The 27790-nt window shown below is 37.8% G+C and overlaps 1 protein-coding gene across 4 annotated transcripts in view; it reads right to left on the bottom strand.

Moving 5' to 3' along the window:
* LOC111146997 (diaphanous related formin 3) overlaps positions 1–27790 on the bottom strand; it is a 517296-nt gene that overhangs the window by 199284 nt on the left and 290222 nt on the right. For all 4 annotated transcript variants that reach the window (XM_022502826.1, XM_022502825.1, XM_022502824.1 and 1 more), the window contains 2 exons: positions 25782–25911; positions 7025–7149 (listed from right to left, as the gene is read on the bottom strand). In XM_022502826.1, the coding sequence (XP_022358534.1) occupies positions 7025–7149; positions 25782–25911 (255 nt within the window). The remainder of the gene's footprint in view (positions 1–7024; positions 7150–25781; positions 25912–27790) is intronic.

Below are 27790 nucleotides of genomic sequence, written 5' to 3' on the forward strand. Positions count from 1 at the left end.
TCTGTTAAGAGTATCATTCATATTCCTCTATGGCTCCTTGGGACATTTAAAGATATGGAACATATAGAATTAAGCTTATGAAAGCCATTTTGTTGTCTTTAATGTAAAAAAATATATAGTATTTTTTTTTTACAAGTCAGTAGTAAAAACAACTAGATTTAGACCAAGAAAACAAAATTGAACATGGAATGCTTATAACCTAAAGGAAAGATTTTCCACAATTTTAAAAGATAGGACTCCTCTGATCCGAGTATTCCCCAGTGGAAGATAAAATAAGGAAACTGATCCGGGCTCTTCACTTTGAGTAAGAGACAGCACTGCTTCCGGATGGGTAGTGATATCCAAGGTGCACAGAAAATTTCTGACACTTAGAACCCAGCTCCGCAAAAGGAAAGGCATCCCAGGCAATCACAGCTCACTTATACCCATGTCTAGGGTCAGACCACAGATTACCTACTACTCTTCTAATGCTGGTTCGTTCTTTCTTCTTCTTTCCCCCACCATACTCTGCTCTTCTTACTTTTATATATAGTATTTTAGGAAAAAATGAATAAATGGTATTTTTTAACAACCTTAAGAAAATCTTTAGATCTTCCTGTGGCTCAGTTTATATTCATCTGAATAGCAAAATGCCTCCTTATATTTTCTAGAATCTAGATCAGAATAGTAGCAGCAGTTGACGAATTTATGTGCAGTATCGGTTTTTAATGCTTGGATGAGTAACAAAAGATTTTGTATAATTACTCAAATCACAAAATCGTAAGAAATTGTAACAATACAGTCACACGTGATGGATTTCCAATCACTTTGTCGTAGGAAATATCCATATTCATGAAATATTATAAAGTGAATTTATGTAAATTAAAAAACATTCGAAACACATTCAGGAACTAACATTAAATGGACCATATGGTGATTCATTTGTAACATGAAATAATCATTCCGTCATTTATATAGTAAGGTCAGAAATCAGCATTAGTTTATTTATTCAATCTATAACTCTCACCTAAAATTATTTATGTCCCAGACACAGGCTATATCCATATGGATTATTTATATATTCTCAACTCTTGTCTAAAAGAGAAACTGTTTTCTGCCTTTGCTTGTCCAAACCTATCATTCAAAGCTCCCTTCAATTCTTCCTCTTTTGCAAAGCCTTTTTCTCTCATCTCTACAGCTGTAAATTCGTCCCACTGAACACACAGCATTTGTAATCCATTGTATTCTGCTAGAACAGAGTTGAGTTGTTCCTGTTAGTCCAACTCCCTACTAGGGCTTAGGTCCCACCACATTTCTAGAGGACAGTCACCTCTGACAATCAGTCCCGTCCGTAGATGCTGTGTTCCATCTTCTTGACTGCATTAAGTCTACTCATCTGTCAAAACATTGGTGCCAATTACTCATTTTCCGCTAGTGTACCATCACTCTTAAACTTTGGTGGCAAGGGTAACAGGCCTCCTCAGAAGTGTGATGAAAGCTATGGAACTTCCATTCAAAAATTTTCATATCTACACATTATTCACACACATACAATTTGGATGTAATGCTAAGGCCTAACAGAGTCCCTGAAAATAGGTGTGTTGGACAACACGCTAAGTATACTACTTTAGGGGCTATTGCTAATTGCGTGGTCCTAAAGCTACTCCTTTTCTTCCCCCTCATTGCATGGTAAGGCTTTGCATTTTAATAATAGGCACTTCACAAATATTAGTCATTTTATCCTAATACCGGGGAATATGCCCATTCTCAAGAATCAGTTTGGGGACATCTGGGTGGCTCAGTTGTTGGGTATCTGCCTTCAGCTCAGGTCATGGTCCCAGGGTCCTGGGATCGAGCCCTGCATCGCGCTCCCTGCTTCTCCCTCTCTGTCTGCTGCTACCAACCACCTCCCCAACCCGACTGCTTGTGTGATTTCTCAAATAAATAAATATTTTTTTTAAAAAAAGAATCAATTTGGTCAACAGGTTAAAGTCAAGCTGTTAAGTATTACCCAGTAACACTTCTTAAGATTTTCAGATAGTAATCACATCACAAGTCAATAAAACATTAGAAATATGCTTGAGTTTTTTTTTTTTTGTTTGTTTTTTTGAGAGAGTGAGAGAGAAAGTGTTGGGGGGTGAGAGAAGGAGAAAGTTTTAAAAAAAATATATTCATTTATTTGAGGGGGGATACAGGCACAGAGGGAGAGGGACAGAGAAACTGAAGCAGACTCCCCACTGAGTGGACAGCCTGACACAGGACTCCATCTCATGACCCTGAGATCAGACCTGAGCTGAAAGCAAGAGTCAGGTGCTTAACCAACTATGCCAAGCTGCCCCAAGAAAGACAATCTTCCACAGGCTCCACACCTAGCACAGAGCACGACATAGGAGTCAATCTCACAAGAGATCAGATCGTGACCTGAGCCAAAATCGAGTCAGTTCCTTAACTGAATGAGCTACCAGGCGCCTGCCAGAATGTTCTTAGTAAAAATATTGCAATTCTATATAAACTAAAAAGATATGATGGGAAAGAAAGCCAAGGGCCAAAATCATGGGAATGACATGGTCTTGTTTTAACAGCTAGAGAGCTTTCTAAGTTAATTTTCTTATCATTGTTATCTATGAAACAATTTGCTCCCAAAGGAATGAAGTGGAGCTCTGAATAACTGGAATTACCCACAAGAATGGTAAAATTGTGACTGAACAGAAACAATTTGGGAAAATGTCAAATTAATTTTCAGTTTAAAAGGATTGTCTGATAGGTCAGAACAAACGGTTACATTAATGAGGCGCTCCACATCATTGCTAATGGGCTATTCTCTCACTGAGCGACGGAGAAACCACCCAGCACAAATACATTCCACATTCAGTCTCCTGTACTGCCCTGATTATTGTGCTTTCCCCCACAAGGATAGCTATCACTTCCATGGACACATCTTACAAGGCCCAGCTTTAGTCGGTCCTCTACGGCTAATACCTTTCATAGATCTTAAGTAGTCAGGATCCAGCCGGCTGGGCAGCCAGCCAGCCGTTCAGTAAGTATTCACTAAGCTCCACCGCATCTCACTCTTCTGGGCAATAGAGAAAACATTAGTTAACGAGGTAAGCAGAATCCCTGCTTTCATGACACATACCTTCTGGAGAGTGGGGACAGAGGATAAAGAAGGAAATGCATGAATCGTCAGAGAGTGATAAATAAATGTTATGATGAAAATAGAAGTGTGTGATATTATACAGAGAGAGAGAGGCTCTCTTTATGTCGGGCTGTCGGGGAACTCCTGGCTAAGGGGACATGGCCTGGAACAAATGGAGTGCTACAACAAAAGAGCCGCCAGCACCAAGTGCTGTAGCTGTAGCTGTACTTCCCTGAGGCTTCAGGGAAGGAAAAGATCATTGCCGATTTGGATGAGGAGCAGGATATTTTAATACAAGCTTTAGAAGTTTGTTAAGAATGTGAATGTAAGGGTGCCTGGGTGGCTCGGTTGTTAAGCGGCTGCCTTTGGCTCAGGTCATGATCCCAGGGTCCTGGGATCGAGCCCCACATCGGGTTCCCTGCTCAGCAGGAAGCCTGCTTCTCCCATTCCGGCTCCCCCTGCTTGTGTTCCCTCTCTCTGTGTGTCTCTCTCTGTCAAATAAATACATAAAATCTTAAAAAAAAAAAAAAGAATTTCAATGGAAGACGCGGAAGGAAAGACAAGGAAGTTAAGAAGGAAGGGAGGGAGGGAGCGAGGGGAAATTCAAGAGAAAAATCTTCTATTATAAATCACCCAATTACCCAAACTCCCACTCTTGCAAATGGACATGTATTATACGAGTTTATATTTCACAGATCCCATTCCTCTATTTTACTTTCTAACTGCTGTTCAATCACATAGAAAGGTACTGAATTTCTTTATCTAAAAGATGTTGTGTTTTACAGTGTGGAATACAGCTATAAGATCTAAGTCTTTCAAGGAATTTATTGGAATAGTTTTAGCATCTGTGTAATAATTTCAAAAGTGCCTACCACATTGCTATATACGAGAACAAGAAAAAAAAAGTATGAAAATAAAGTAAGATTGCAGTGAAGAAATTTAAAGACTATAACATGAGAAAAAGCCAAGTGATTATAAGTGTGACAAATACACAAATATATAAATGTCTGGCAAAATGACTTTTTCTAAGAGACTCAGGAGATGGGGTAGGAAGAGAAGAAAAGGTAAATTCCGGGCAAGGAGAAATTCAAGGGCAATGCTTTAGGATCTATTTGTTATTTTCCTTAAAGTAAGAAGTATTCTAGAATCTAAAGTTCAAAAGAAACGAACAGGCACCACATGACACCAATCCTGGTATTTTTCCTAATTTTCTCACATAGAAGAGCTAAGTGTGGATACTTCACATGTAATAGTTTGCATGTAACTATGTTGGTAGCCCTGCCTCAAATTCATGTCCCAAATTTTTCAAGCAAATATTTATAGTGGAAATGGTCAACTCCAATCGTATTTCTGACCCAGGCTTAGCAAATGGAAAGTAACATAAGTGTTACTAAAAAGTCAATGTGAATATATGAAATAACTGTACATGCATTTTAAAAGGATGTACTAAATTCACATTTTTATACTCAGTAGTTATATAAATAAAAAAGCAGTCACTAGAAGAATAAAATTACAATATACTGTAAGTGAATGCTAATAGCAAAATTTCATATAACAGATTCTATCATTATAATTTAAAACAATTCAATTAACGGATTATTTAAGTTACTAAGTCATGATTGTTTAAATATTTACTTGTAAAAATGCATCCCTAACAAGTTAAATAATACATAAATTCTCTCAGAATTGATGAACCAAACAATTAGACATGTGTTTCAACTAATAAGCACTAAAACTTAAGACAAAGTTTGAGCATTAAGAACCCAAACTTTACTTAAATACATTTTTATTCATTGTGCATTTTAGTTTCCGAATTCTTTCATTTTCTGAGATCTGATAAGAGGCTCACGATTTGCCATTTTAATAAGATCTATATAAATCCATTTAATATTCAAAATGTGACTTGTTGTCAGTCCTAATTAAAGTAAACAAAGCTTTGCAATGAATGAATTTAATTACTTCGAAACTAGTATGTCTAACCAAGATGAAAAGCAAACGAGTGCAATCTAATCTCAGCAAAGAATATTTATGATTATAAGCTTTGTCAATAGCAAAGTGCACCAACTGTTCATATATCTGACTTCCAAGAGATACATGAATGCTAATCAGTTCATTAGAGGCTTCTAGGTTGTGATATTTAGCGACAGGATGTAGTAGCTTTCTTGTCCATGGAGTGTAATTGTACTCAGAATGAAAAATTGTTTCCAACAAAGCATCATCCTTCCTGTTTCTGATTTCCTGCTGGTTGCTTTTTATGAGCTGCATACCTTTCAAGAAGCCAGCATCATTCAGTTTCTTGTGTCATATGAATACAAGTACGGATAGGTCCTGGGATCGTCTGCTGAGCGGGATTCTACCACCTTCACTCCAAGCTCAGGAATTTATCTTAGGTTATAGGTTCCAGAAACCGAAGCCTCCCAATTAGTACGCTCACAGTGTATTACCAGAAACTGCATGCAAGTAAACCCTTTTCTAAAATGTGTTCTCTCTATAGGGAACAATGAAAATACTTCAATTAACAGTGCTTAATGATTAAAATAAACTGTCACATATAAATATTTTAACATGATAGAATGATGGGAGGAGCTAAGAATGATGAAGCCAATGTAACTCTGCAATAACAAATCTAGTTTTAAAAAGCATACATTGCCAAATGAGAAGGTGCTGCGAAAATATTTTTTTGATGGGTAAATACAGATTTCACCTTTAGTTTAAAAAAACAAAAAACAAACAAACAAAAAAACCCTTCTCAAATGTAGTGATAACAGTGCCCTATCTAATAAAACAAGAAACTGGATGGGTAGGAGAGATATGAAAGGAAACAAACACATTAGCCTGAATTGATTGTTGCTGGAGTACATTTTTATGATATTTCCCAAGAGAGACAGCAAAGAAAGCTAAAAATTGAACTAATTCACAATTAAGCTGAAAGCATCTACAATAAAATCTATGACAAACCAAATAATAATTTTGTGATTTTCTAAATCTCAGGGGAGCAGATATGGGAAGAGGAAAAGTAGTTATCTGATTTTAAGTATCTCAGTTTAAAATATTAGGAATGTCTATTTATAAGAGCTCATTGGAAGTGGGTTATCCTTTCATATAAAATTCTGAGGTCCATATGGGATTTTAATAATGCATAGTAGTAATACTTTATTATAACACAAAAGATATCAGTCTCTAATCTCACAGAATGGTTTGCAAAGCAACTCAACATTCATTTCAGGAAATTAAAAAAAAAGTTTATTACTTCAATTACTCATTAGATATTAAGCCACAAAGTTAGTGAAACCAAAGATAACCAAATTCAAAAGAAACCTTAAATTAAGGACACAAGTCTCATTTACACACACACACACACACACACACACATTTTATATTCGGTTTGGAGAAGACCTATACAAGTAGTGATCACGACAAATTCCATTTTCATTTTGGAACTAGGCAGTATTTCTAAAGGAAATATTAAAGTTTCTGGAACATGAGATAATGTTTTATAATAACCCATGAAATTAAGCTGACTAGTTATACCAGTTCACAAAGCCTTTGTTTCCTTCCTAAAACATTTCAGAATTATCTAAATCACATCATGAGTTAGATTCAAACTTCCTAAAACTCAGTTTTCAAGTCCTTTCAATTTACAATGAACATCAGAAAGAGAGAGGGCAAATGAAAGGGAAAAGATGAGAGAAAATATCCAAATTGGTTAAAAAAAAAAAGAATTGAAAGCACATTTCTGTATTATTCATGATAGGCAAACACACTGATAAATTTTCCCACAAGGTGAAAGTTAAACTGCTATTTGGCACTATAGAATAACGACTCGTTATGCAAATATACCTACAACATTAAATAAATTGTAACTCTAGTAGACTAGTGACTTAAGTTATTTAGATATCAGAAGGATATGGACATCTTTGTCACAAACTTATCATGCAAGTCCTCAGGAGGGGGAAAGGTTTCCAAATCTTTCTCAAGCTGTTGAAGCTGCCTTCCCATCTGCTTCAAATTCTTTTCCAGCGTTTCTACAGAGACTAAAAGAGAGTATATTAAATGCCTTGAAAGGACAAAATTATAATATACAAAAGGTAAAACACTTGAACAACAAAACATTTGTGAAAAACCTTACAACAATAAAATACATTTCTACTAAAGATAAATTTCACTAATTTTTTTTAAACCTTTATGTTTTCAAATGCAAAAATGAAGGAAATTTCCTACTTAAAAAAAATAAGATGAAATTTAGGAAATAAACAAACCACATTTAATAGAGTTTTACTTAAAATTAGAGCCCTTGACCTCCATAAACACTACAAAATAATCCATTCAGAAAAAGAGGAGCAAATATGAACTCTTAAACTTTAAGCCCATTTCAACATAATTTTAACATTTTTCAAAATCAGGATCTCTCGACAGGGAACAATGAGTATGTGGAAAAGACAGGGTAAAGAGTGTTCTATTGTCCAAGCTAATCTCTAATAGGAATGAAAAGGTAGCAGAAGCTACTTTAGCAACATGTAGAACAAATGTCACATTTTCTTTACTGGTACCTGAGCACAATGTGTGTTTATTATCTAAGAACAATTTTCCTTCCTTGATGGGGAGCTACTCTCACAGCGCACATGAACAAATGGTACAGGGGGCGCTAAGGCCCTATCACAATGTACTGGTCACCAAGCAGGACAGTGAGTAATCACTGCCTAAAATCTATGCATAGTTTTAGATGACATCAAGAAAAAAAAATTAATGATATATAAATGATATATTTATATCATTATATAGTGATACAAAATGATATATAAAGATATAGTGACCCAAACCAAGGTTGGGTGCTCAGATGAGTTTTGGTTAAAACTTTTTTTCTTTTGCTTCCCATTACTGTGAACTATATGAAATAATGATGAAAAACGCATATAGTAATTCTAAGTATGCTACCATGTTTAGGCTTCCAATTAATCCTGAGAAATTGACACGAGTCAGGTTTCACCTGTAAGAACAGGAATATCTTTGAAAGCAACCTAAATGCCCAACAAAATGGGACTGAGTTAAAAAATACACATTTACAGCCTTGGTTCAATAAAATGGAATAGAAGGGAAGCATGAAAAAGAAAGTTGCATGAGAACATGGAGTTTTGTTTTTTAAACTAGCCGTATACAAAATCACATTTGTTATTCTAACATATTAATTAGCTATTCTAACATATGAATTAGCTTGTTAATAAAATCTTTACTTATTTTGTTGTAAAATCAATTAGCAGGCTAATTTGAAGAAACAATGTTGTTGTTGTTTTTAATTCATTTGAAATAGAGAGAGAGAGGGTGTGCATGAGGAGGGGACAGGGGTAAGGGCAGAGAAGCAGACTCTCTGCTGAGCAGGGAGCCCCATCTTAGGACTCTGAGACCATGACCTGAGAGGAAAACAAGAGTCACCAACCCAGCCACCCGGCGCCAATGTTCAATGAGGCCAATGAATGAACTCTTCTGAGAGCCACATACAGTAGCTGTTTGTGCCGGGAGTAAGGATACTTCAACCTTTGCCTCCCACTCTAGTGAAGCCATTTTGAAGTTACAGTAGGTGCATATTTTCTCATTAGTTTTGTGCTACTCATGTTTCCCCTTTCTGTTAGCCTTACATTTAAGAGAAAAACACAAATAAAAGAGTACATAAAATATTTCTATCATGTCAGCATTTAGTGCATTAATTAATTCAATCTATTTAACTCAAGTAACCAAATCTTGCCGTACATTGCTCATGATGGTAACACACAGTTCCTATGCTATGCTCTTTCAATTTTATGTCTGTTTGTCAATTATTCACAAGCAAGACCTCTATTTAATTAGGCCTGGGGTGTTTCATTTACTCTTTTCATTTCCAATTTTTTTTTTTTTTGCTTCTTTCAAAGTTCTGTATCTGCACTATAAGAAGAGATTCCCTTTGCTCTCCTAGTCTATTTGATTTCTTATCTAGTATTTCATTAGCATTTCCTCTATCATTTCTCAAGAAATCTTACAGGTGGTTCAGTCAATTTTATATTTCAACTGTGAAACTCCTCATTAGATAAATACAAGTTCAGGGGTGCCTGGGTGGCTCAGTGGGTTAAGCCTCTGCCTTCGGCTCAGGTCATGATCTTAGGGTCCTGGGATCAAGCCCTGCATCAGCCTCTTTGCTCAGCAGGGAGCCTGCTTCCCCTCCACCCCTCTCTGCTTACTTGTGATCTCTCTCTATCAAATAAATAAAATCTTAAAAAAAAAAAAAATACAAGTTCAAAAGCGCCTAGGTGGCTCAGTGGGTTAGGCCTCTGCCTTCAGCTCAGGTCATGATCCCAGGGTCCTGGAATCGAGCCCCGCATCAGGATCTCTGCTCAGCAGGGAGCCTGCTTCCCCTCTCTTTCTGCCTGCTGCTCTGCCTACGTGTGCTCTCTGTCAAATAAAACCTTTAAAAAAAAAAAATACAAGTTCAAAAACACATAAAATCATTTTGAGTAAATATGTGCTCACAACAATTTATAAGCTGTACAGCCACTTTATGCTATAAATCAGGTTCAAAACAAGCTTATTAGTAGTAAAACAGTAGTAGTGACAGTTGTAATGGTATTAGTAGGGATAACAGCACCAGTGGCTAAAATACACTGAGTGTTCTGAGGTCCTGTCTTAAGCTTCTCCCATTAATTTTTTTAAAGATTTATTTATTTATGGGAGAGAGAGAAGGAGAGAGAAGGCAGAGGGAGAAGGAGAAGCGCATTCCCCCACTGAGGAAGGAGCCCAATAGGAGACTTGATCCAGGACCTTGGATCATGACCTGAGCTGAAGGCAGACATTTAACCAACTGAGCCACCAGGCACCCCGGGATATTCCATTAATTTTTAAAATCCTCACGGGATGATCATGAAATAGACATTGCTATTACCCCATTTTACAGATAACAAAACTATAGTTGAGTAAGTGAAAGTCAAACAACTAAAAGTAGTGAGGTCAGAATTCAAACTCAGGCAATTAAATTTCAGACTTCATTTTTAACTGTTTTTCTCTACAGAGATTTTATTTTTACAACTGCTACCTATCTGCCAGTAACAGTGTTTAAATACACAGATGTGGCTTTCACACAATGACTGTCTTTTTGTATAATCTTGCCTCGTGCAATCACAAGTAATCCACATATGGCCAAACTCAGGGGACTAGATGTAAGCATTCTGGATGGATGGCTGGATACAGATAGATATGCTACCATATTTTTTACATGAACGTTTCAACTTAATGTGTTCATATGCCATGGAACAAAGGCACGTACTTAAAATACCGTTTGTCCACTAATCCAATTTGCTACACATACATGTCATTTTGGGGAAATACCTACAGAAAAGATAAATAAAAGTCCAAGAGACTCCAATGTAACAAAAAACACCAGGCAAGGAAGGGAACATAGGGAACACACACTGAAAAGAAACACAGTTGGATTCTTTCTCCCTCCCCCACCTTTTTTTTTCCTGACACCTAATATAATGTTTCAATAACTCTCCTATCAATTCTCTGATTCGTGGACACCAGGTGGGTAGTCTTCCACTTCAATTCTGACAGGAAGTACCTAGAGTTAATACAGACCCCATGGAGTTTAAGGCCTCAGCCTCACCAGACTGCCCTCACTTCAGAAAACAATCCCAAGACCTAGAGATCACCCTTAACCCACACTTCTGACGGACTGGCTATAGAGTCAGGGGTTTCCATGCCACTCCTCCCACTTATTTTCTATCATTTAGTGTTTTACAGAACTCAGGAAAGCACTATACCTGCTATTACAGTTTAAAATAAAGGATGCAATTCAGGAACAGCCAAAGGGAAGGTATGCATACAGCAAAGAATGGGGGTAGGGAGGTAGTACAGTTTCCATGGCTTCTATGAATATACCCAGCATCCCTGTTTCAGAGTTCTTACTGAAGCTTCACGACATGGGGACTATTGATCAAATCATTGGTCAGTGGTGACTCAACTCTATCACCAGCCCTGTTCCCCATCCCCCGGAGGTCAGAGGCTGATAATTCTAACCCTCTAATCACATGCTTGTAGACTCTGGTGACCAGCATCCCATCCTGGAGCTATCTAGGTTCCTCCTCTCCTACCCCATCTGCCTGAGTCATCTCATTAGCATACAAAACACATTTTTTAATCACTTAAAAAAAGTTTTAGGTCCTCTATACCAGGAAACTGGAAAATGACCAAATACATATTTCTAATATACCACCTGGATATATAGAAGTACATGTCTGGAGAAAAGGCAGAACCCCAGTGCCTGTGAGGAGGTGTTTAAAAAAAAAAAAAAAAGTAAATTTTTTGATTCATGAGTTGTGTTGCTCAGAAGGGTCTAACAACCCGACGTGGACTGCCCTCTGAAGAGCCATCCCCATGAGTGATGAGCACTTCCCAGGGCGATGAGAGAAAGGCCTAAGAAGCCTGTATGAAGTGATCCAATTCTTTGTTCCCTAGCAGGTCATTGTGATTTGAAGCAATTTCTCACTGGCTTCATTTCCACATCAGTGAAATGGGAAGAATCCTACCTCCTATTTTTAGCTTATAAGCATTTCATAAAAGATCAAATGCGGTAACATAGGACAAATAATATTTTTTTAAAGAGAGTGCACGATGCAGTGTTACTCTTAGCACTCAATAAGAAATGAAGAGCTTAAAGGCTGAAAGAAGTAATAGCAGACTCAGAGAAAAAGTAAAAAGAATCCTCGTCATCAGGCCAGGAACAGTGTTGTAGAAGTCACTCTAAAAAGGGAAAGTTGCTAATTCTAAGGATAAAATATTAGGATGCTTGGGCATATTCAAACATTTAACGTTGACGTGATAAAGAGTAAGCAAGTGGTCTTTAAAAATGCTTCTTGCAGCTACTCTACAGATAGGAACCCCACTAAGCCATTATTTATGCTTCATCAGCTGTCTCTGGTTACATTATTTGTACATTATGGTTAAGAGGATTTAAGTGTAAGTAACCAACTTTCACTGGTTTTTTAAGTAAGGACCAAAGCACACTTGTAAGAAAGAAGGATGTGAGCAAACTGTAGGCAAATCATGTCTGGGCCATCCAAGAGGGAAAACCAAAGAATATATAAGAACTTCTTCGGTGTCTTTCTTTTTCAGCAATTCTATTTCCACAGATAATTCCTTTATACATCTTCAAACATAATTTTAACTGCACTGTTTGTAACTGTCAAGTTCTTTGAGTGCAATGATTATATATATCTATTTTTTGTACTAGAAATCCCAACTACAGCACAGTTTTAAATTGTACACCCTCAAAGAAGTGTTAATTTACTGGTGTCCTTGTATGTGACCTGTGTATGAATTTTATCTTTCAACACTGTCACATTCCTTGACCAAGAAATTAATCTTTTTTATTCTTTTCCATTACTTGTAAGTAACAAAACACAGCCGTCATCAAACAGAGTTGACTAGATTATTTTAAGGGCACTTTCCACGTTTGCATTTTACTCAGTTAATATTCAGTCAATGGGATGTCTCTCAGTCACCTCAGATGTCACGTGTATCAGCCCCCAGGCAACTGCCCATCTGCAATTTCCACATCCTGGTGGACAGCAGAACCACAAATTGTGTTTCTGCCTTCTCCACACTGCACTTAGGAGCTTCCAGACAAACACTAATTTAAACATGGCTTCCAGTCAGCCAGTAAACTGCTTTCACGACAACATCTGAGCTCCACCCACAAGCTGCCTTGACTATTTCATGCTCTGCTGCTACATTTTTTTTTTAAAGATTTTATTTATTTATTTGACAGACAGAGATCACAAGTAGGCAGAGAGGCACGCAGAGAGAGAGGAGGAAGCAGGCTCCCTGCTGAGCAGAGAGCCTGATGCGGGGCTCGATCCCAGGACCCTGGGATCATGACCTGAGCGGAAGGCGGAGGCCTTAACCCGCTGAGCCACCCAGGCGCCCCATCTGCTGCTACATTTTACTCTCGAGCGACACCCTGCTTTTTAGTTTCCCTCCCCCCCACCCCTCTTCATCCACTCTGTCTGTACTGACACTGGAAAAAATGTCTATTTGCCTTGTCCACTGCACCTCTCGATCATTCCTACTCAGACGTAATAACAAGGGTCAAAAACTCTAGCTAGGCCTCCGATTGAGATGCCCTCCCCACCCATCATACCTGGTAATTATCTCTATCTTTGCAATTACTACACTCCATTACTTTTATCTTTGTGTGTGCCTTCCTCTCCCCAACGACCACAAATTCCTTGAGGGAAGATACCATATTTTATTTATTTTTGTATCTTCAGTTACATAACATACTGCAGACACTCAAATATTTGCTGAAGGAATGGATTTTGGCTTTAGCTTTCACCTCTTGAGGTTAATAGAGTAAATATCTAAAACCTTAAAATTCAGCACACAGATTTATCGTCAGTGCCTTGTCATTATGATAATTATGCATTAGAGGTATTAAGTATAAAAGTTAAAAGTCACAACCATAAGTGTTTAAGTTTAAAGTAAAGTGTGGACTTTCTGTAATGTTATGGCCTCTGCCATTTGCTAAGATTTCAAGAAAGGAGAGTAGAAATTACGTAGACCTATGTAATTTTTACAATTAAGTAACAATCCTCTGTGAATATCTCCTGGAGATGCTGGTTATTATTTTATAACAAGCATCCTAAAAAGTGTCACATTCATTCTTACCTATCATGAAAACATTCCAGGAAAGGCGATCTCTTTAAAGAAGGCTTACACAACTTATTACCATTAAACAATTCAAACATTCAACCTCAATGAACCATCTTGTACTCACAAACACAGTTGTTTTGCGAGGGCAACAAACTAGGCATTAAAGCATTTCAGGCTCCCAGCCAAATAAAGGTATTTTATGAAACTCTAAGAATATTTTATAAATGCAAGTTAAAAAAAAAACAATAAATTGGATAGACAAGATGGACAAAAACCTCAGCAACATTTTAAAAACCTCCACATGAAGTGGGTCTCTAACAAAAATCTAAGTTCTAGAATAGCATTGTGAAACCCATGATTATTTTGAGAAAATATACAACTGAAACCAGAGGACAGAAAAGCACAAACTCAAATCGCAACAGGCAAAGGTAAACTGAAAGAAGCAGTGGGGAGTGAAGGGTCAGTTATCCTTATTAAGCCCTGGCCTTCCTCTGAAGTCTTCCTTCCATCCCTCTGTTCTCATTCTTGATGGGACCCCTTACACTAAATTGTCCTAACTTGCATTTCCTAATTTACTGTACTATATATGCAATGAGAATTTTGTGGTTATTTTATTTTTTTAACATCATGCTGCTAGAGTATGGCCTATGTCTACTCTGGAACCTGGAAAGAGGAAAGGTAGAAAGCAAGCAGAGGTGAGAGAGTGAACGCAGCCCAGTGAAAGGGCCTAGCTCAGGTCGGTTTTCCGAACCCTCCACTTCCTCCCCTGCTCCCCGATCTGGGGGAGAGAAGCAGCCTCCTCCTCTACAATCATGAAGAGAGTGTTAAAGGTCAGTCAGCTTTTTTTGAAACCAGTAGTAAGGGGGCGCCTGGGTGGCTCAGTGGGTTAAGCCTCTGCCTTGGGTTCAGGTCATGATCTCGGGGTCCTGGGATCGAGCCCCGCATTGGGCTCCCTGTTCGGCAGAGAGCCCTCTCTCTCTGCCTACTTGTGATTTCTCTCTGTCAAATAAATTTTTAAAATCTTAAAAAAAAAAAAAAATAGAAACCAGTAGTAGTAGTAAAAACAAACCTCTTTAACAGACCGTGTTTATGAGATTTTGAAAATTCCTTCTTGCAAATAAGATGTTCAAGAACACAGTACACAGGACACAAAAGAGGTCCATCCTAGAGACATCTGTCACGTTTTTCAAAACGCTCCCTCGGGATAATGCTTTTGTGTGCATGTGTATGGGAGGGAGATGTTACCATTTCTACTGTGTCCCATGGTAAATATTAAGTACAGATTGGACGATGTGCAAATTTTAAGATAAACTTCCACATATGACTACAAGAGACCATGCAGCCTAACATGTCCTAGTCCATGTATCTCTAGACCTGAAAAATTGCAAATTTTTCCTCCAACCTGTATCCTTCCGCTGAAGGCCAAATGCCTATTGAACCTCTTTCTTTAATATTTCATGGGCATCGTGAACTCACATTTTCAAATTGGAACTCATCTTCCTCTTTGTTTTTTTAAAGATTTTATTTATTTATATGACAGACAGAGAGATCACAAGTAGGCAGAGAGGCAGGCAGAGAGAGGGGAAAGCAAGGCCCCTGCTGAGCAGAGAGCCCGATGCGGGGCTCGATCCCAGGACCCTGAGATCATGACCCCAGCCGAAGGCAGAGGCTTAACCCACTGAGCCACGGAGGCGCCCCACATCTTCCTCTTTGAATCTGCTTCTACACCTCAGTAAACAGTTCGTGTTATGACTCCTCTTTCTCTTATAACCAACACACCCACTCATAAAGTCCTGTTGGTTCTACTTTCAAAATCAGATTATTTCCCACCGCTGTTGCTCCCTCCTTCTGGTCCCAGCAAACATGCTTTCCTCCCTGGATGATTCTTACAACATCTAAGTGAATTCACTGCTTCTGCCATTGTTCTTCTGGATTTTTCCCCAGAGCAGAAGCCAAACCAATCCTTTGAAAATACAAGTCAGATGTCAATCTTCTGCTCGAAATCTTTCTAATGGCCCCCCTCTCAGAGTAAAGTCAAAATCTGTCTAACAATGAGTCCTGTCTTACAGAATCTGTGTGTGACCTTTCTGACCTCATCTCTCATGCCCTCCCTCTGTTCCAGTCTCACTTGCCTATCTTGGGAGTTCTGTAGGGCTCTACTGACTAGAATGCTCTCTGACACCCAGATTGCCTTGCCTCCTCCTCCCACTTCTTTCACATTTTTTCACAAAGGCCACCTTCTTTCTGGGGACGTCTCTGACCACTCAGCCTTAATTGTGGGGGAAAAAAAAAAACCCTGCACTGGAATTCCAGAGCTCACCATATGACATAATATACATGCACTTCTCCCTGTGGCAGATGTTCCATAAAACATAAACTTCGAGAGAGCAGACATTTTTCTTTTATGCTCACAGCCCTATCCAGTCTTCCAAATTGTGCCTGGACAGAGGAGGCACTCATGAGATGCCTTGTAAAAAAACAAATGAGCAAATGAGTCCATGTTATTTAGGCCACTGTTTCATTTTTTTTCGCTGTCAAATTCAGGTCTGATCCTTATTGACGCAAATGCCTAGCATCCTGTTTGCTATGCCATGAGAATTCAATAAACTTTTTGGAAAGATTTCTTTCCTTGTGGGGTCAAAACATACCCCAAACCATTAATGAGCACTAGTACTTTTTTCCTTCAAATACGTGGTATGACAGACAGCTGCTGAGAAACAGGACACATGTGTTTACATGACAAGAGTCCAACTGCTCATCGATTTAAATCTATACCTGAAGATGACCTCTTCTGAGGGGAGGGGGAAAGATTATCTAGAACGTATTTTCTTTAGGTTTTTCTATGTAGGCAAAGAAATATCTTTTTTGATGTTTCTATCACTTGCAACATTTTATCTTAAGTGTTCGTTTGTATTTCACATTTTCATATAGAAATGGAAAACATTTCCAACTAACTAATTCCTTAATAATTCCAGGCTAGTAAATCTGTTTTTTAAATGACATGCAAAAGCTTCCGGAAAAAAATAAGCTCCAAGTTGTTGAAGAGTTGTTGGACCCTAGCTACTTTTTACAACTTCTTAATAGTAGAAGCCCTCTTTCAAAAGAAATCTTTTTATCAAAGTTCAAAACAGGAAATAAAAATAGTGACTCAGGCTGAAGCAGAGGAAGGAAAATAGAACTCATTTTCCAAATTCCTTTCCCTATGCTAGGATGCTCAACCAGTGAAAATGCATTGTGCTGTGCACTTAAGATTTGTGCAATTTCCTATGTGTATATCGTTCTTTAATTTTTAGAAAAGTAAATAAATTTTTCAATAACACAGAGCCACGAAATTCAAAAGCTTGCATAAGTTTCAGGCAAGACACAGTCGGGATCTGTTCAAATAACTATTGAGAATACATGTTAAAATGACGTAATTATATTATTCACAGAGACTCATGTTTATCACAGAGACTTATGTTTACCTGCATTATTACTGACGAAATAGGCAGTTGTGGGTCAGTAAAAAATAATCACTGAAAAACAACAGCTATAACTACAGCAAATACAGAGAATATTTACATAGTCCTTATGGTGTGCTATACAACTATTTAACTATTTGCACATATTAACCTATAAGCTTACAACAAACCTCTGAATGAAATACAACTATTGTTCCCATTTTCAGGTAAGAACACTGAGTCCCAATGGGGATAAGGAACTCATCCAAAGTTATACCTCCAGCAATGGGCAGAGATGGGGTTTGCACCCCAGTTGTCTAGCTTCAGACTCTGTGACTGTAACAACTTCCTCCATAATATAACGTCTCCAAAATCTCATGGGGATCCCATTTTTTATTTTGCCCACTGAAATTATTTATTGGGGTTATTGTAATTATCACTGCTTGTTAATGAAAATTCCTTACATTCAGAGGCATATGATGGATTTCAGTTTTAAATGCTTTAGGATTTGCATGTGATGATGAAAGAAAAGGGTATTTCAGAAGCTCACCAACAATAACCCTTAAACACCAAAACATTTCACGACATAATGCTAACTGCTTTCCATATGTATGTCGATCTGCGTAACTGCTTCACCATTTCATGACACCCAGAGAGGCTGGTGCTACTTGCATGCAGTTATGGGAGTGAGGACAAGGACGACTATAGGGAGTTGGATAGTATCCCTCTCACCCCCAAATCCATGGCCACAAAGCACTTCAGTTTGTGACTTATTTGGCAATAGGATCTCTGCAAAAGATATCGGTTAAGGATCTCGAGATGAAATCACCCTGGATTTAGGGTGGCCTTAAACAAAATGACTGGTGTCTTTACAAAGAGAGGTGAAAGACAGAGACATGGAGGCGAAGAGGACACCAAGGGTTGCTGGCAGCCACCAGAAGCTATGAGAGAGGCACGAGATGGCTCTTCCCTGAGAGACTTCAGAAGGAACCCATGCTACCAACACCTTGATTTCAGACTGCTGTATTCCTGAATAATTAGAGAATAAATTCATACACTTCTACTGGTTAAAGGAACCTAGCATGTGCTCATCCATTATGGCAACCCTACGAAGCTCATACAACTATTATTTCAAGACTCGGCAAGTCACACACAGCCTGGTTTCTGGGGAGCAGCTGGCAGATTTGCCTGTAGCATCTGAGCACCCCCATAGCACTCCACCCAGCTGGTGACATGGAGACCTTGTGAGCAGCGACATTCAGCAGATTGCAGTGAGGGAGCATGTTTCATCCCCTGCTTAGGCTTCCTCAGAGCGCACAGGATTTGTTATGGTAAGCTATCCTTCAGAATGCTCTCATTCTGAAATCTTCTTCCATCCGCCTTGTTTATAATTTCCCACTTCCTGTTGCAACACTGAGGGGCCGTAAATACTGCTTTGTGGCCAGCCGTCTAGAAGAGCTCTGAGACCTTGCTTGTCACTGTTGATTCTGTCCTGTGACTTGATGTCCTGTGACTTGATGTGAGCTATGGCTCATAGGTGACACTGACAGAACTGTTCCAGTAGCTATTTCAAATCCGTAGCTGGCCCCAAATCTGCAAACACTGTAAACTGTTAGTTTCTTGAAAAGATTAATGCTGTATTGATGCCACTTTCAGTCTGCTAACCTCCAAAAAGATATAGAGGTCTTCCTGATGTGTTTTTCTTCTTCATCATCATCTATCAGCCCCAGCAGCAGCCGATTCAGGAAATGTTCTCAGCTCAGTATCTCAAAAAGCAATCTTTAGCTGGAAGTGTAGTTCCTCCATGCCTAGTGTTCTTCAGCATCAGTCTATAGAATCCTTAATCCTTCGAGGGACTTTGGTCATGCTCTTTCTACATTCCATTACGCCGCTTTTCAAAATAGTTGATATTTGCACAGAGCAACAGTGCAATACAACCTTACATGCGAGTCTCTGATATAAACTTCTGACGCTAACTCTATAGAGCTAATCCCTGGAAATTAACTGGGAGAATTTAAATAAAATCCTATTCAACAGACAACTCATACCTTGTGGCCCCTTACCAGCACACTGAGCTCATAGTATACTACATGTATTTTTCATATATCTTGTAGCTACCTTGTGAAGGACCCAGTTATATATTTCATGCTACCTTTTTATGTTAAAAGTGTTCATTTGAATAGAAAATTTTTACAAATACTGCCCTTTTAGTACATATATGCAAACCTATACATGAATTACATTTTAAAGCCTTGGAGGCAATTTTTTTTTTTAATTTTATTTATTTATTTCACAGAGAGAGATCACAAGTAGGCAGAGAGGCAGGCAGAGAGAGAGATAGAGGAGGAAGCGGGCTCTCCGCCAAGCAGAGAGTCCGATGTGGGACTCGATCCCAGGACCCTGAGATCATGACCTGAGCTGAAGGCAGAGGCTTTAAACCACTGACCCACCCAGGTGCCCCATGAATTACATTTTAAAAATAAATTTATCTTTTATTACATTTGGCATGTAGTGACATTAAAATTATTCTACAATTCTTAAGTATACTTACTAGATTGGTACAGATTATCCAAATAGATCATTGAGACCTAATTACACAGGAGTCATAAAGTAGTTTCCCAAACATAACTTGTAACTCTACCATCTAGCTGCAGAATCAGGTTACATAGGTAGGAGATAGCAAATGTTTTCATTATTTCTACAGGAAAATGCAAAAAAAAAAGTACAACCATCCATCCACACTTCCCTTTTGGAAAAGAGTCAACGGATAATTAAGAGTATTACTAGCCTTTACTGGCTACTTGCTTATAATAAAATTATAACTATTAAAGTAGCAAAACAGAGGTAGGTGGTAAAGAAATATATATATATATATATATATATATGGATGAGTAAAAGAAAAAACAACAGAACAAAAACTTAATATACCAGTGTAAACAAATGCATTCTAAAATAAAATCTAGGAGATATCATAGATCTAACTCTGAAATTAAATGTGAATATTCATGAATATATTTATTTAGAATGCCTCAATATTTCCTTATATATGTGTGAATTTATGTTGTGTCTGTTCAAAAAAGGAATTATTTTTTTTTGATGTCTCTTTTCTTTTCTTTTAAATAAACATATAATATAATTTTATCCCCAGGGGTACAGGTGTGTGAATCACCAGGTTTACACACTTCACAGCACTCACCATAGCACATACCCTCCCCAATGTCCATAACCCCACCCCCCCTCCCAACCCCCCTCCCCCCCATCAACCCTCAGTTTGTTTTGTGAGATTAAGAGTCACTTTCAAAAAAGGAATTAAAGCGTACTTGAAATTTTATAAACTCATGTGGTAATTCATGGTTTGAATAAGAACCTTTGATATTCCAAAATTGCTTACTAGTGAACACCTAACACAGCAGGGCTATGACTGTTTCTTTAAGTGATCTGATCAAATAAAACAACATTCTGTATACACTATTCTACAGCCGAAAAGCTCTAAGCAGGAAAAGTGCCTTAAGTTATTCTATTAATGTGCTAGAGGCGCATCCCAAATGCCAAGGGTTGGGTAGCTTAAACAACAGAAACTTCATTCCTCACAGTGCTGGAGTCTAAGATCAAGGTGTCAGTATATTTGGTTTCTTCTGAAGCAAGAAGATGGCCTTAGCTTATAGACAGCTTACCTTCTTGCTGTCTCCTCACATGGTCGGTCTGTGTGCATGTGAACCCCTGGTGTCCATCTATCCAAATTTCCTCCTCTTATAAGGATACAATTCACACTGGATTAGGGCCTACCCTAAGGGACTCGTTGTACATAATCACCTCTTTAAACACCTATTTTCGCATTCAATCACAATCTGAGATACTAAAGATTAAGGCTTCCAAATATGAAGGGCTTAGACACAGGCGAAGAGAATTCAGCTCCTACAAGAATACATTTTTGTGCCCTTTACTGATAATTCAGTTAAAGCAATACCTTATGTGGTTGACATCTATCAATTATTTTATTATAAATGCCCCCCCACCATGAGCTTTCAAATGATTTCACTATATTGGCAGAAAGGTACACAAATGAGTATTTTCATAAAACTCTAATATCCTACAGTTAATTTGAAATGCCAGATGAATGATTTATCTCACAAAATTAAGAGGCCCCAACCTATGACCTAACATAATGTTATTTATGTTATTAAGTCTGCCACACAATGAATATTTTTATGTACTTAAAGTACATACTTAATGTCTAAAATGCAATTGAATTAACAACTAATCCTGAATATTCAAAATATATACATCAAACTAATAAATTTTAATTGGCATTTTTAGAAGTGTAGAGTATAAGAAGGTTAATGGGAGCCTTTGAAAATGCTTTCTGCTTGTTAGAGCACATGAATTTGAAATTTTAAACACTATACATTTCCAGGTGGCAGCCACCTGGAAATGAAGTGTTCTAAGTGCTCACAGTAGGTGAATAAAAGATAAACATTTGGTATTTAGTAAGCCATTTATCATAAAATGTTGATAAGTCATGTGGCACTGGAATTGGAGACGTATTTGAGTAGACAAATATTTGGGTCAGACCAAGGAGTTACTAGCCAAAAGCAAACAAACAGTCTTAAAAGCAGAGATGTCAATAAAAGGGAGAGGACAAATATCAAATGTAAGATATCAAAGAATGCTCCCAAAAGCTAAACATGTGGAAATGGAAAAAAGTGAAAAAACATTAGAAATGGGGAATCATTAAATCCACTCTGACAATACACCGAAGGCGGCCCATTCTCTAGAAGCTAATTCCATCTACAGTAATTCCAGGAATACTCTCTAATCTAGACTCTGAGTTCTTAGATAGTGATCTAAGATTTTCTGGAAAACATATGAATTGATCCTTGAAGAAAGACTAGAGCCCACTGAAACTTAGGTGACGCTCCCCAGAACAACCAAGAAAAAAGCACCAAAGGGAAGATGACATTTACTCTTAAGCTGCTCTATTAGGGAGGGGATGAGGCAACATTCTAGGCCACAGCCGCCGTTTCCCATAGATTTAACTTAGAATCTACCACACGGCTTGCAGTTGATGTGAATGAAGGCTGTAAAGAGACGAGGCGAATGAAAAGAGGGAAACCAAAGAAAGGGTGCTAGGAAGGATTTTCTCAAGTAAATAAAGTTTGGGGAGGAGAGGTAACGGGTGTAGGAATGAGAAGCACATTTTATGGGCCTATTGTGATCTATGCGTGTGGTGTGGCTCAAGATGGCAAATATGCTGTTGGATATGCAAGCATGGAGCTTAGACGGGACGACTGGGGGTACAGGTCTGTAAGTCATTAATGAAATGATGGTATGTAAGCCTTTGGAAGCTGAAGAGATCACCTCAGGATTTATGGGAAGAAAGGAAAAGAAGGGCTCAGTATTAGGCTAATAACACAATAGCGTTAGTTATAGGCTTAGTTAGAGGCTTCATCGAAGAGGAGGAAGAAGTAAAGGACCCGGAGAATGTAAAAGGAGCCAGATAGGACAAGAGCTAGATGCCAGTGAGGTCACCTATGTTACCACCAAGACAAGGGCACAGTTTCTGACACTGAGTAATCACACAACACCTGATTATCAAATGAAGAAGTGAGTTCTAGACTGGACTTGCACGGCATTCCTAGAATATAGACTCTCTAGGGAAGAAGAGAAATATATGGCAGAGATACTTGAACCCTAAAACAGACAGGGCTGAACAAGGTGACACTGTAAACTTGCCTCGATTTTACTTTAATACACTCTCCAAATTCCCCAAGTTTTGTCATATTTTCTACTCATTAATAAAATACCATTCCAGGTTAATCATGAAGCTGGTTATTGTGAAATAATCAATAAAACCTTCACAGATTGGAGTCCATTAACTTCAGCTGTTTAGACAAGAGAACGATGTATTCAACCCTTCAAAGACCGGGAAAAGGAAAAAAAAAAAAAAAAAAGAAATATTGCAATGGTATATAGAAATACAATAATGACCCAAAATATTTTCATTGAAATAAAACAGAAAAGCTATAAGCCATTATCTCTTAGAAAAGAAACAGCCCTAATGAAGTAGATTTTTGAAAACTGTCATACGGGTAAGCTCATTAGTTGCAATGAAAGATCCCCCTGCTGATCCATGAGGACTTAATGGCCAGGATTTTGTTATGTCTCAAAAACAAAGGTACTTTTTAATTCATGTGATAGCTCACTGAGGAGACTTCAAATATGGAAACTTTTAAATGATGATATGTAATGTAAAAGCACTGAAATTTTCCAAAGCAAACATAGACTTACCTCATCCAAAACTATTACATTCATTCCTCTAAAATCTCATTCATTAATAGGGTAATATTATCACACGAAGAAATTATGCTCTACAATCACCTACACTATGTAAAAAAAAAAATCTATATCATCTATATCTATATCTATATCTATCTATCTATCTCAGCGATGGCTTTTTCATTTCAAATATCTTTGGCTGCTCCCAGTGTAACACATTCATGCTATCTGCTGACCTATACACATATGCATGCCTCCGCTATAACAGATGGAAATGAAAAATCTCGAAGCCCTAGAATGCCCTGGTAGAGACATTAAAAAAGAAAACAAACATAAGTATCTAATTATCAAGCTACAACTCTACAAGCCCTTATCAAAGTTAGTTTTCAAAAGCAAAATAATAAAATATTCATACAGACTTTTAAGTACAATCAAATGAGTCAAAATAGATAAATGATATTTTTAAAACTTAATTTAGAGCACCACGGCTGGAAAATAAATTCTATACTAACACATACATCTGAAAGAGAAGTATGTTCCAGCTCACCGTTCAGCTTTAGAAAAAGGAGAAAAAGATGGTGACGTGGTCAGGGATGCAAACTGTTATTAACATAAAATGCTTGCATGGATTTAATTCTTCCCAAAGACATAATGTTGATATAAACTATTACTCTACTCAGCTATCTTTTCTCCAGAAAAAAAGCTTTCTCTATGTTTCAAGACTTTATGTACAACTTTTTCATCTATTATTCTTTTACTTATCATGCTTATCATTCATCAATTTCAATTTCCCCACTTTCAATTCTCTTTTGGCCCATATACTTAAATTTTATCCCCAAATTTCAGAAATCTCATTTTAGAGACGTTACCTTCCCTGAATTAATGAATCAATCACTCAAAAGCTGTTTTGAGTATTATTGCGTTATTTTAATGTTTTTTTTTCTTTTGCGCACTTTTGTCCTATCTCATTGTTTACTATAAAAAAAAATAACTTTATTTTCCCTTCCTAAATTCCATTAAAACACTTATACCCATATACGTGTGTGTGTGTGTGTGTGTGTGTACACACCCTTTCATACCATGTACACACACACACACACACACACACACACACACGGTCATTATCTTCTTATGTCAAGGACATTCTTGGGTAGCACAAGGGCAAAGTAATTCATTCCAACATCATTATAACATTAGCATTCAGGAGCAAAAAGTAAAGTAAAAAGCTTATTTTTGGTCTTAAAAATCCAGACTAATTATTTCTAACTCTCCCCTACCCTCCCTGCCACCTCAATATACTGGCTGTATGAGTTACATACTTCAAAGAAACATACATCTCAGGAAAAACTGTCAAAGAACATCTCATGTAATCACATTGCCACTCTGCAGATGGAGTGTTACAATCCTCATTTTATGGAAGAAACAAAGGGTGTAGAAAATGACAAAAGTAATTTTTTTAAGAAGGAGTAGTCACTAAAACGGGGGATGGTGGTAAATTATTCTTAAGTTGACAAGTTCTAATTTTAGGAAGACAATAAACAACAAACAACACAAAAATAGTCTGCCATTTCTAATGACCAGTTTTCAACCCAATGACAATACAGCTATCCCACCATTTCAAATGAGTTGTCTTCCAAGAAGTGTGTCGTCAGTACGCATATATTCATAGAAATGTGTATGCATAAATTGGTGGTTGGAGCAAGTAAAATTTTTACAGCAGAATAGGATATATAAATAAAAACTGGAATCTTCAAGTCATCAAAAATTGCATTTAAATCATACTATGACTACTAGTAACAGATCCTGTCCTATCCTAACCCTTTGCAACCTGATCTAAATCCAGTAGGGACAGAAGCAGATGAGGTATCTGGGCATTAGAAAGGACTGAAGGGAATTTCTAGCTGTTTGATCCCTACTAGGAAAAAGGATGCAGTCTCTACCTTCAGTGTGGGTAGACCCAGATTTAACTTAGGCTAACTAGGGACATTGATTACTGGGGCTTAGCCCAGACACAATGATCCTCCCCAAGTGAAGGATCCCAACTCAAGTGAGCATTACCATGGTTACGGAGGAGGCAGCTGAGCAGCAGAGGGAGGGGCTGGCAGGTAGTCATAAGGTTTAAACTATACAACTACCTATCTTTTTTATTTTTAAAAAACATATTTAAAACACAGAGGCAAAGTAACAAGTATGTTCAAACAAAAGGCATTATTTTCTGTCTTGACGAACTAACTAAAGACCCAGAGTTGTGAAATGTTTTCTGTGAAAGCACAAACCTTTACTGGCTTTGTCTAAATGTTCCAAATCATCCACAAAATTCAGGATATCAGGGTACTTTTCTTCACATACTTCCACCAGAAAATGAAGTAGTGTTGTTTTCTGATCTGCTGATTTTGTGTCTTTTAGCTAGACAGGACAAGAGGGAGAAAAAACAGTCAAAAATATTTTGGTAATCTGTCTACTTACCTAATGTTAATACTGTATTTTATAGGTAAGAAGTAAATGAATTGTAAAATTAGTCAATTCTACTTTTGAATTGCAAATGTTTATGTACTTGAAAAGCTACTCTATGGATTGTTGTTTGAAGTCATTAACATTTTTTGGAAAGAAAGTATAAGCTTAATCCAATCTATTATGCAACATTTTATGGGAAAAAATACATGATAAACACTTAGGAGAACAGAATAACCTGTAAGTCTATATAATAATAGTACTTAAAACAATCCCAGACATTTGTTCCTTTTTCAAATTAAAAAAAAAAAATTGGTACATATTTATGACATGCCTACTAGAGACACAACAACAAACAAGATACAGAGCTGTTCCTCAAGAAGCTGTTTAGTAGGGGGAAAAACACACACACACGCACACACACGCACATACACGTACATTTACCCTGGTGTGACAAACAGTATAATAGAAATAATCAAAAAGTACACCTCAGAGGACAGGACATCTGGAACACTGGTAGACAGGAAGTTGTATGGATTAGGGAAGGGAAAAAGAAAATTCAAAAGGGCCGTACCACGAGCAGATGGAGCAATATTTGAAAAATGCCACACTTGAGGAGGAAGAAGACACATTTGAGGAGCCTGAGTGACTCAGAAAAAGAAGTGTGTTGAGGAAGACAATAGAGAGAGTAGAAAGATACAAAGCTGGGAACATTGGAAAAGACCAGAAAACGGGATTTTGATCCCTAAGAATTGGGAATTTTTAAACTGGGTAAGAGATGATGAGACCTACAGTTTAGAAAAAGCTCCCTCTAGCACAGTGTGGATAAAAGACAAAAAACCAAGGGAAAGAACAGAAGCAGTGAAAAGTAACTTAAAAACCGGTAACAACAATCCAGGCAGGGAAAGACAAGGCCCTGAGTCAGGGCAGTGCCATGGGAATGGAGATAATGGGAGAGAGGGGCCATGGAGACCCAGGTGGTGCCATTAATTGAAGTAAACGGAAAGACAGAGGAACAGATTTGGGTGGAGTGCAGTGGGCAAAGAGATCAGTTTCAGTTCTGAACGAATTTGAAGCTTTTAAGTAACATCCAAGTAAAAATACCCACAAAGGATGTAGATTGATACAGGTGTAGAAAAATGTTTCTCAATCTTTCTCTTTCATTATTGCTGGCTAAAGAGCATTTTTAGGTTTTTTTCCCCCCAATCATGTGTACCTGTGAAATTTTAAAATCATAGGTATCCTGTGTATCTGTTCCTGTACTGTATGTTTATCTATGCTTTGCACATAAAAAATAGCAAGATACTTTTGCTTCTTAGAACCAATTTTCTATCCCCTGGGAAACTGTTGAGCATACCTGGCTAGAACTCAGAGGAGTATGATGACCTAGGCCCTCCAGACTGCGGAGCCTTTAGCCTCCAAAGTTCAAGAGTTGATCAAACGAACCCAAACAGGTACACAGGATGAAAGGAGATATATATTTATACACAAGTATATGATCTAGTTGTAATCCTAGTTCACAAGTTATTTTTTGCATGCTAAGTGCAGTTAGAATCTTTGTCTGTGGGGCGCCTGGGTGGCTCAGTGGGTTAAGCCTCTGCCTTCGGTTCAGGTCATGATCTCAGCGTCCTGGGATCGAGCCCCGCATCGGGCTCTCTGCTCAGCAGGGAGCCTGCTTCCCCCGCCCCCCACCGCCTGCCTCTCTGCCTACTTGTGATCTCTGTCTGTCAAGTAAATAAATAAAAATCTTAAAAAAAAAAAAAAAATCTTTGTCTGTTTTCACATATATTGAGACTGCTAATCTGATTAAGCTACCTTTTCAATCCATAATTTC

The sequence above is a fragment of the Enhydra lutris genome, unplaced genomic scaffold (genome assembly GCF_002288905.1).
Source record: "Enhydra lutris kenyoni isolate GAN:26980312 unplaced genomic scaffold, ASM228890v2 scaffoldscaffold15, whole genome shotgun sequence".
NCBI classification, from domain to species: domain Eukaryota; kingdom Metazoa; phylum Chordata; class Mammalia; order Carnivora; family Mustelidae; genus Enhydra; species Enhydra lutris.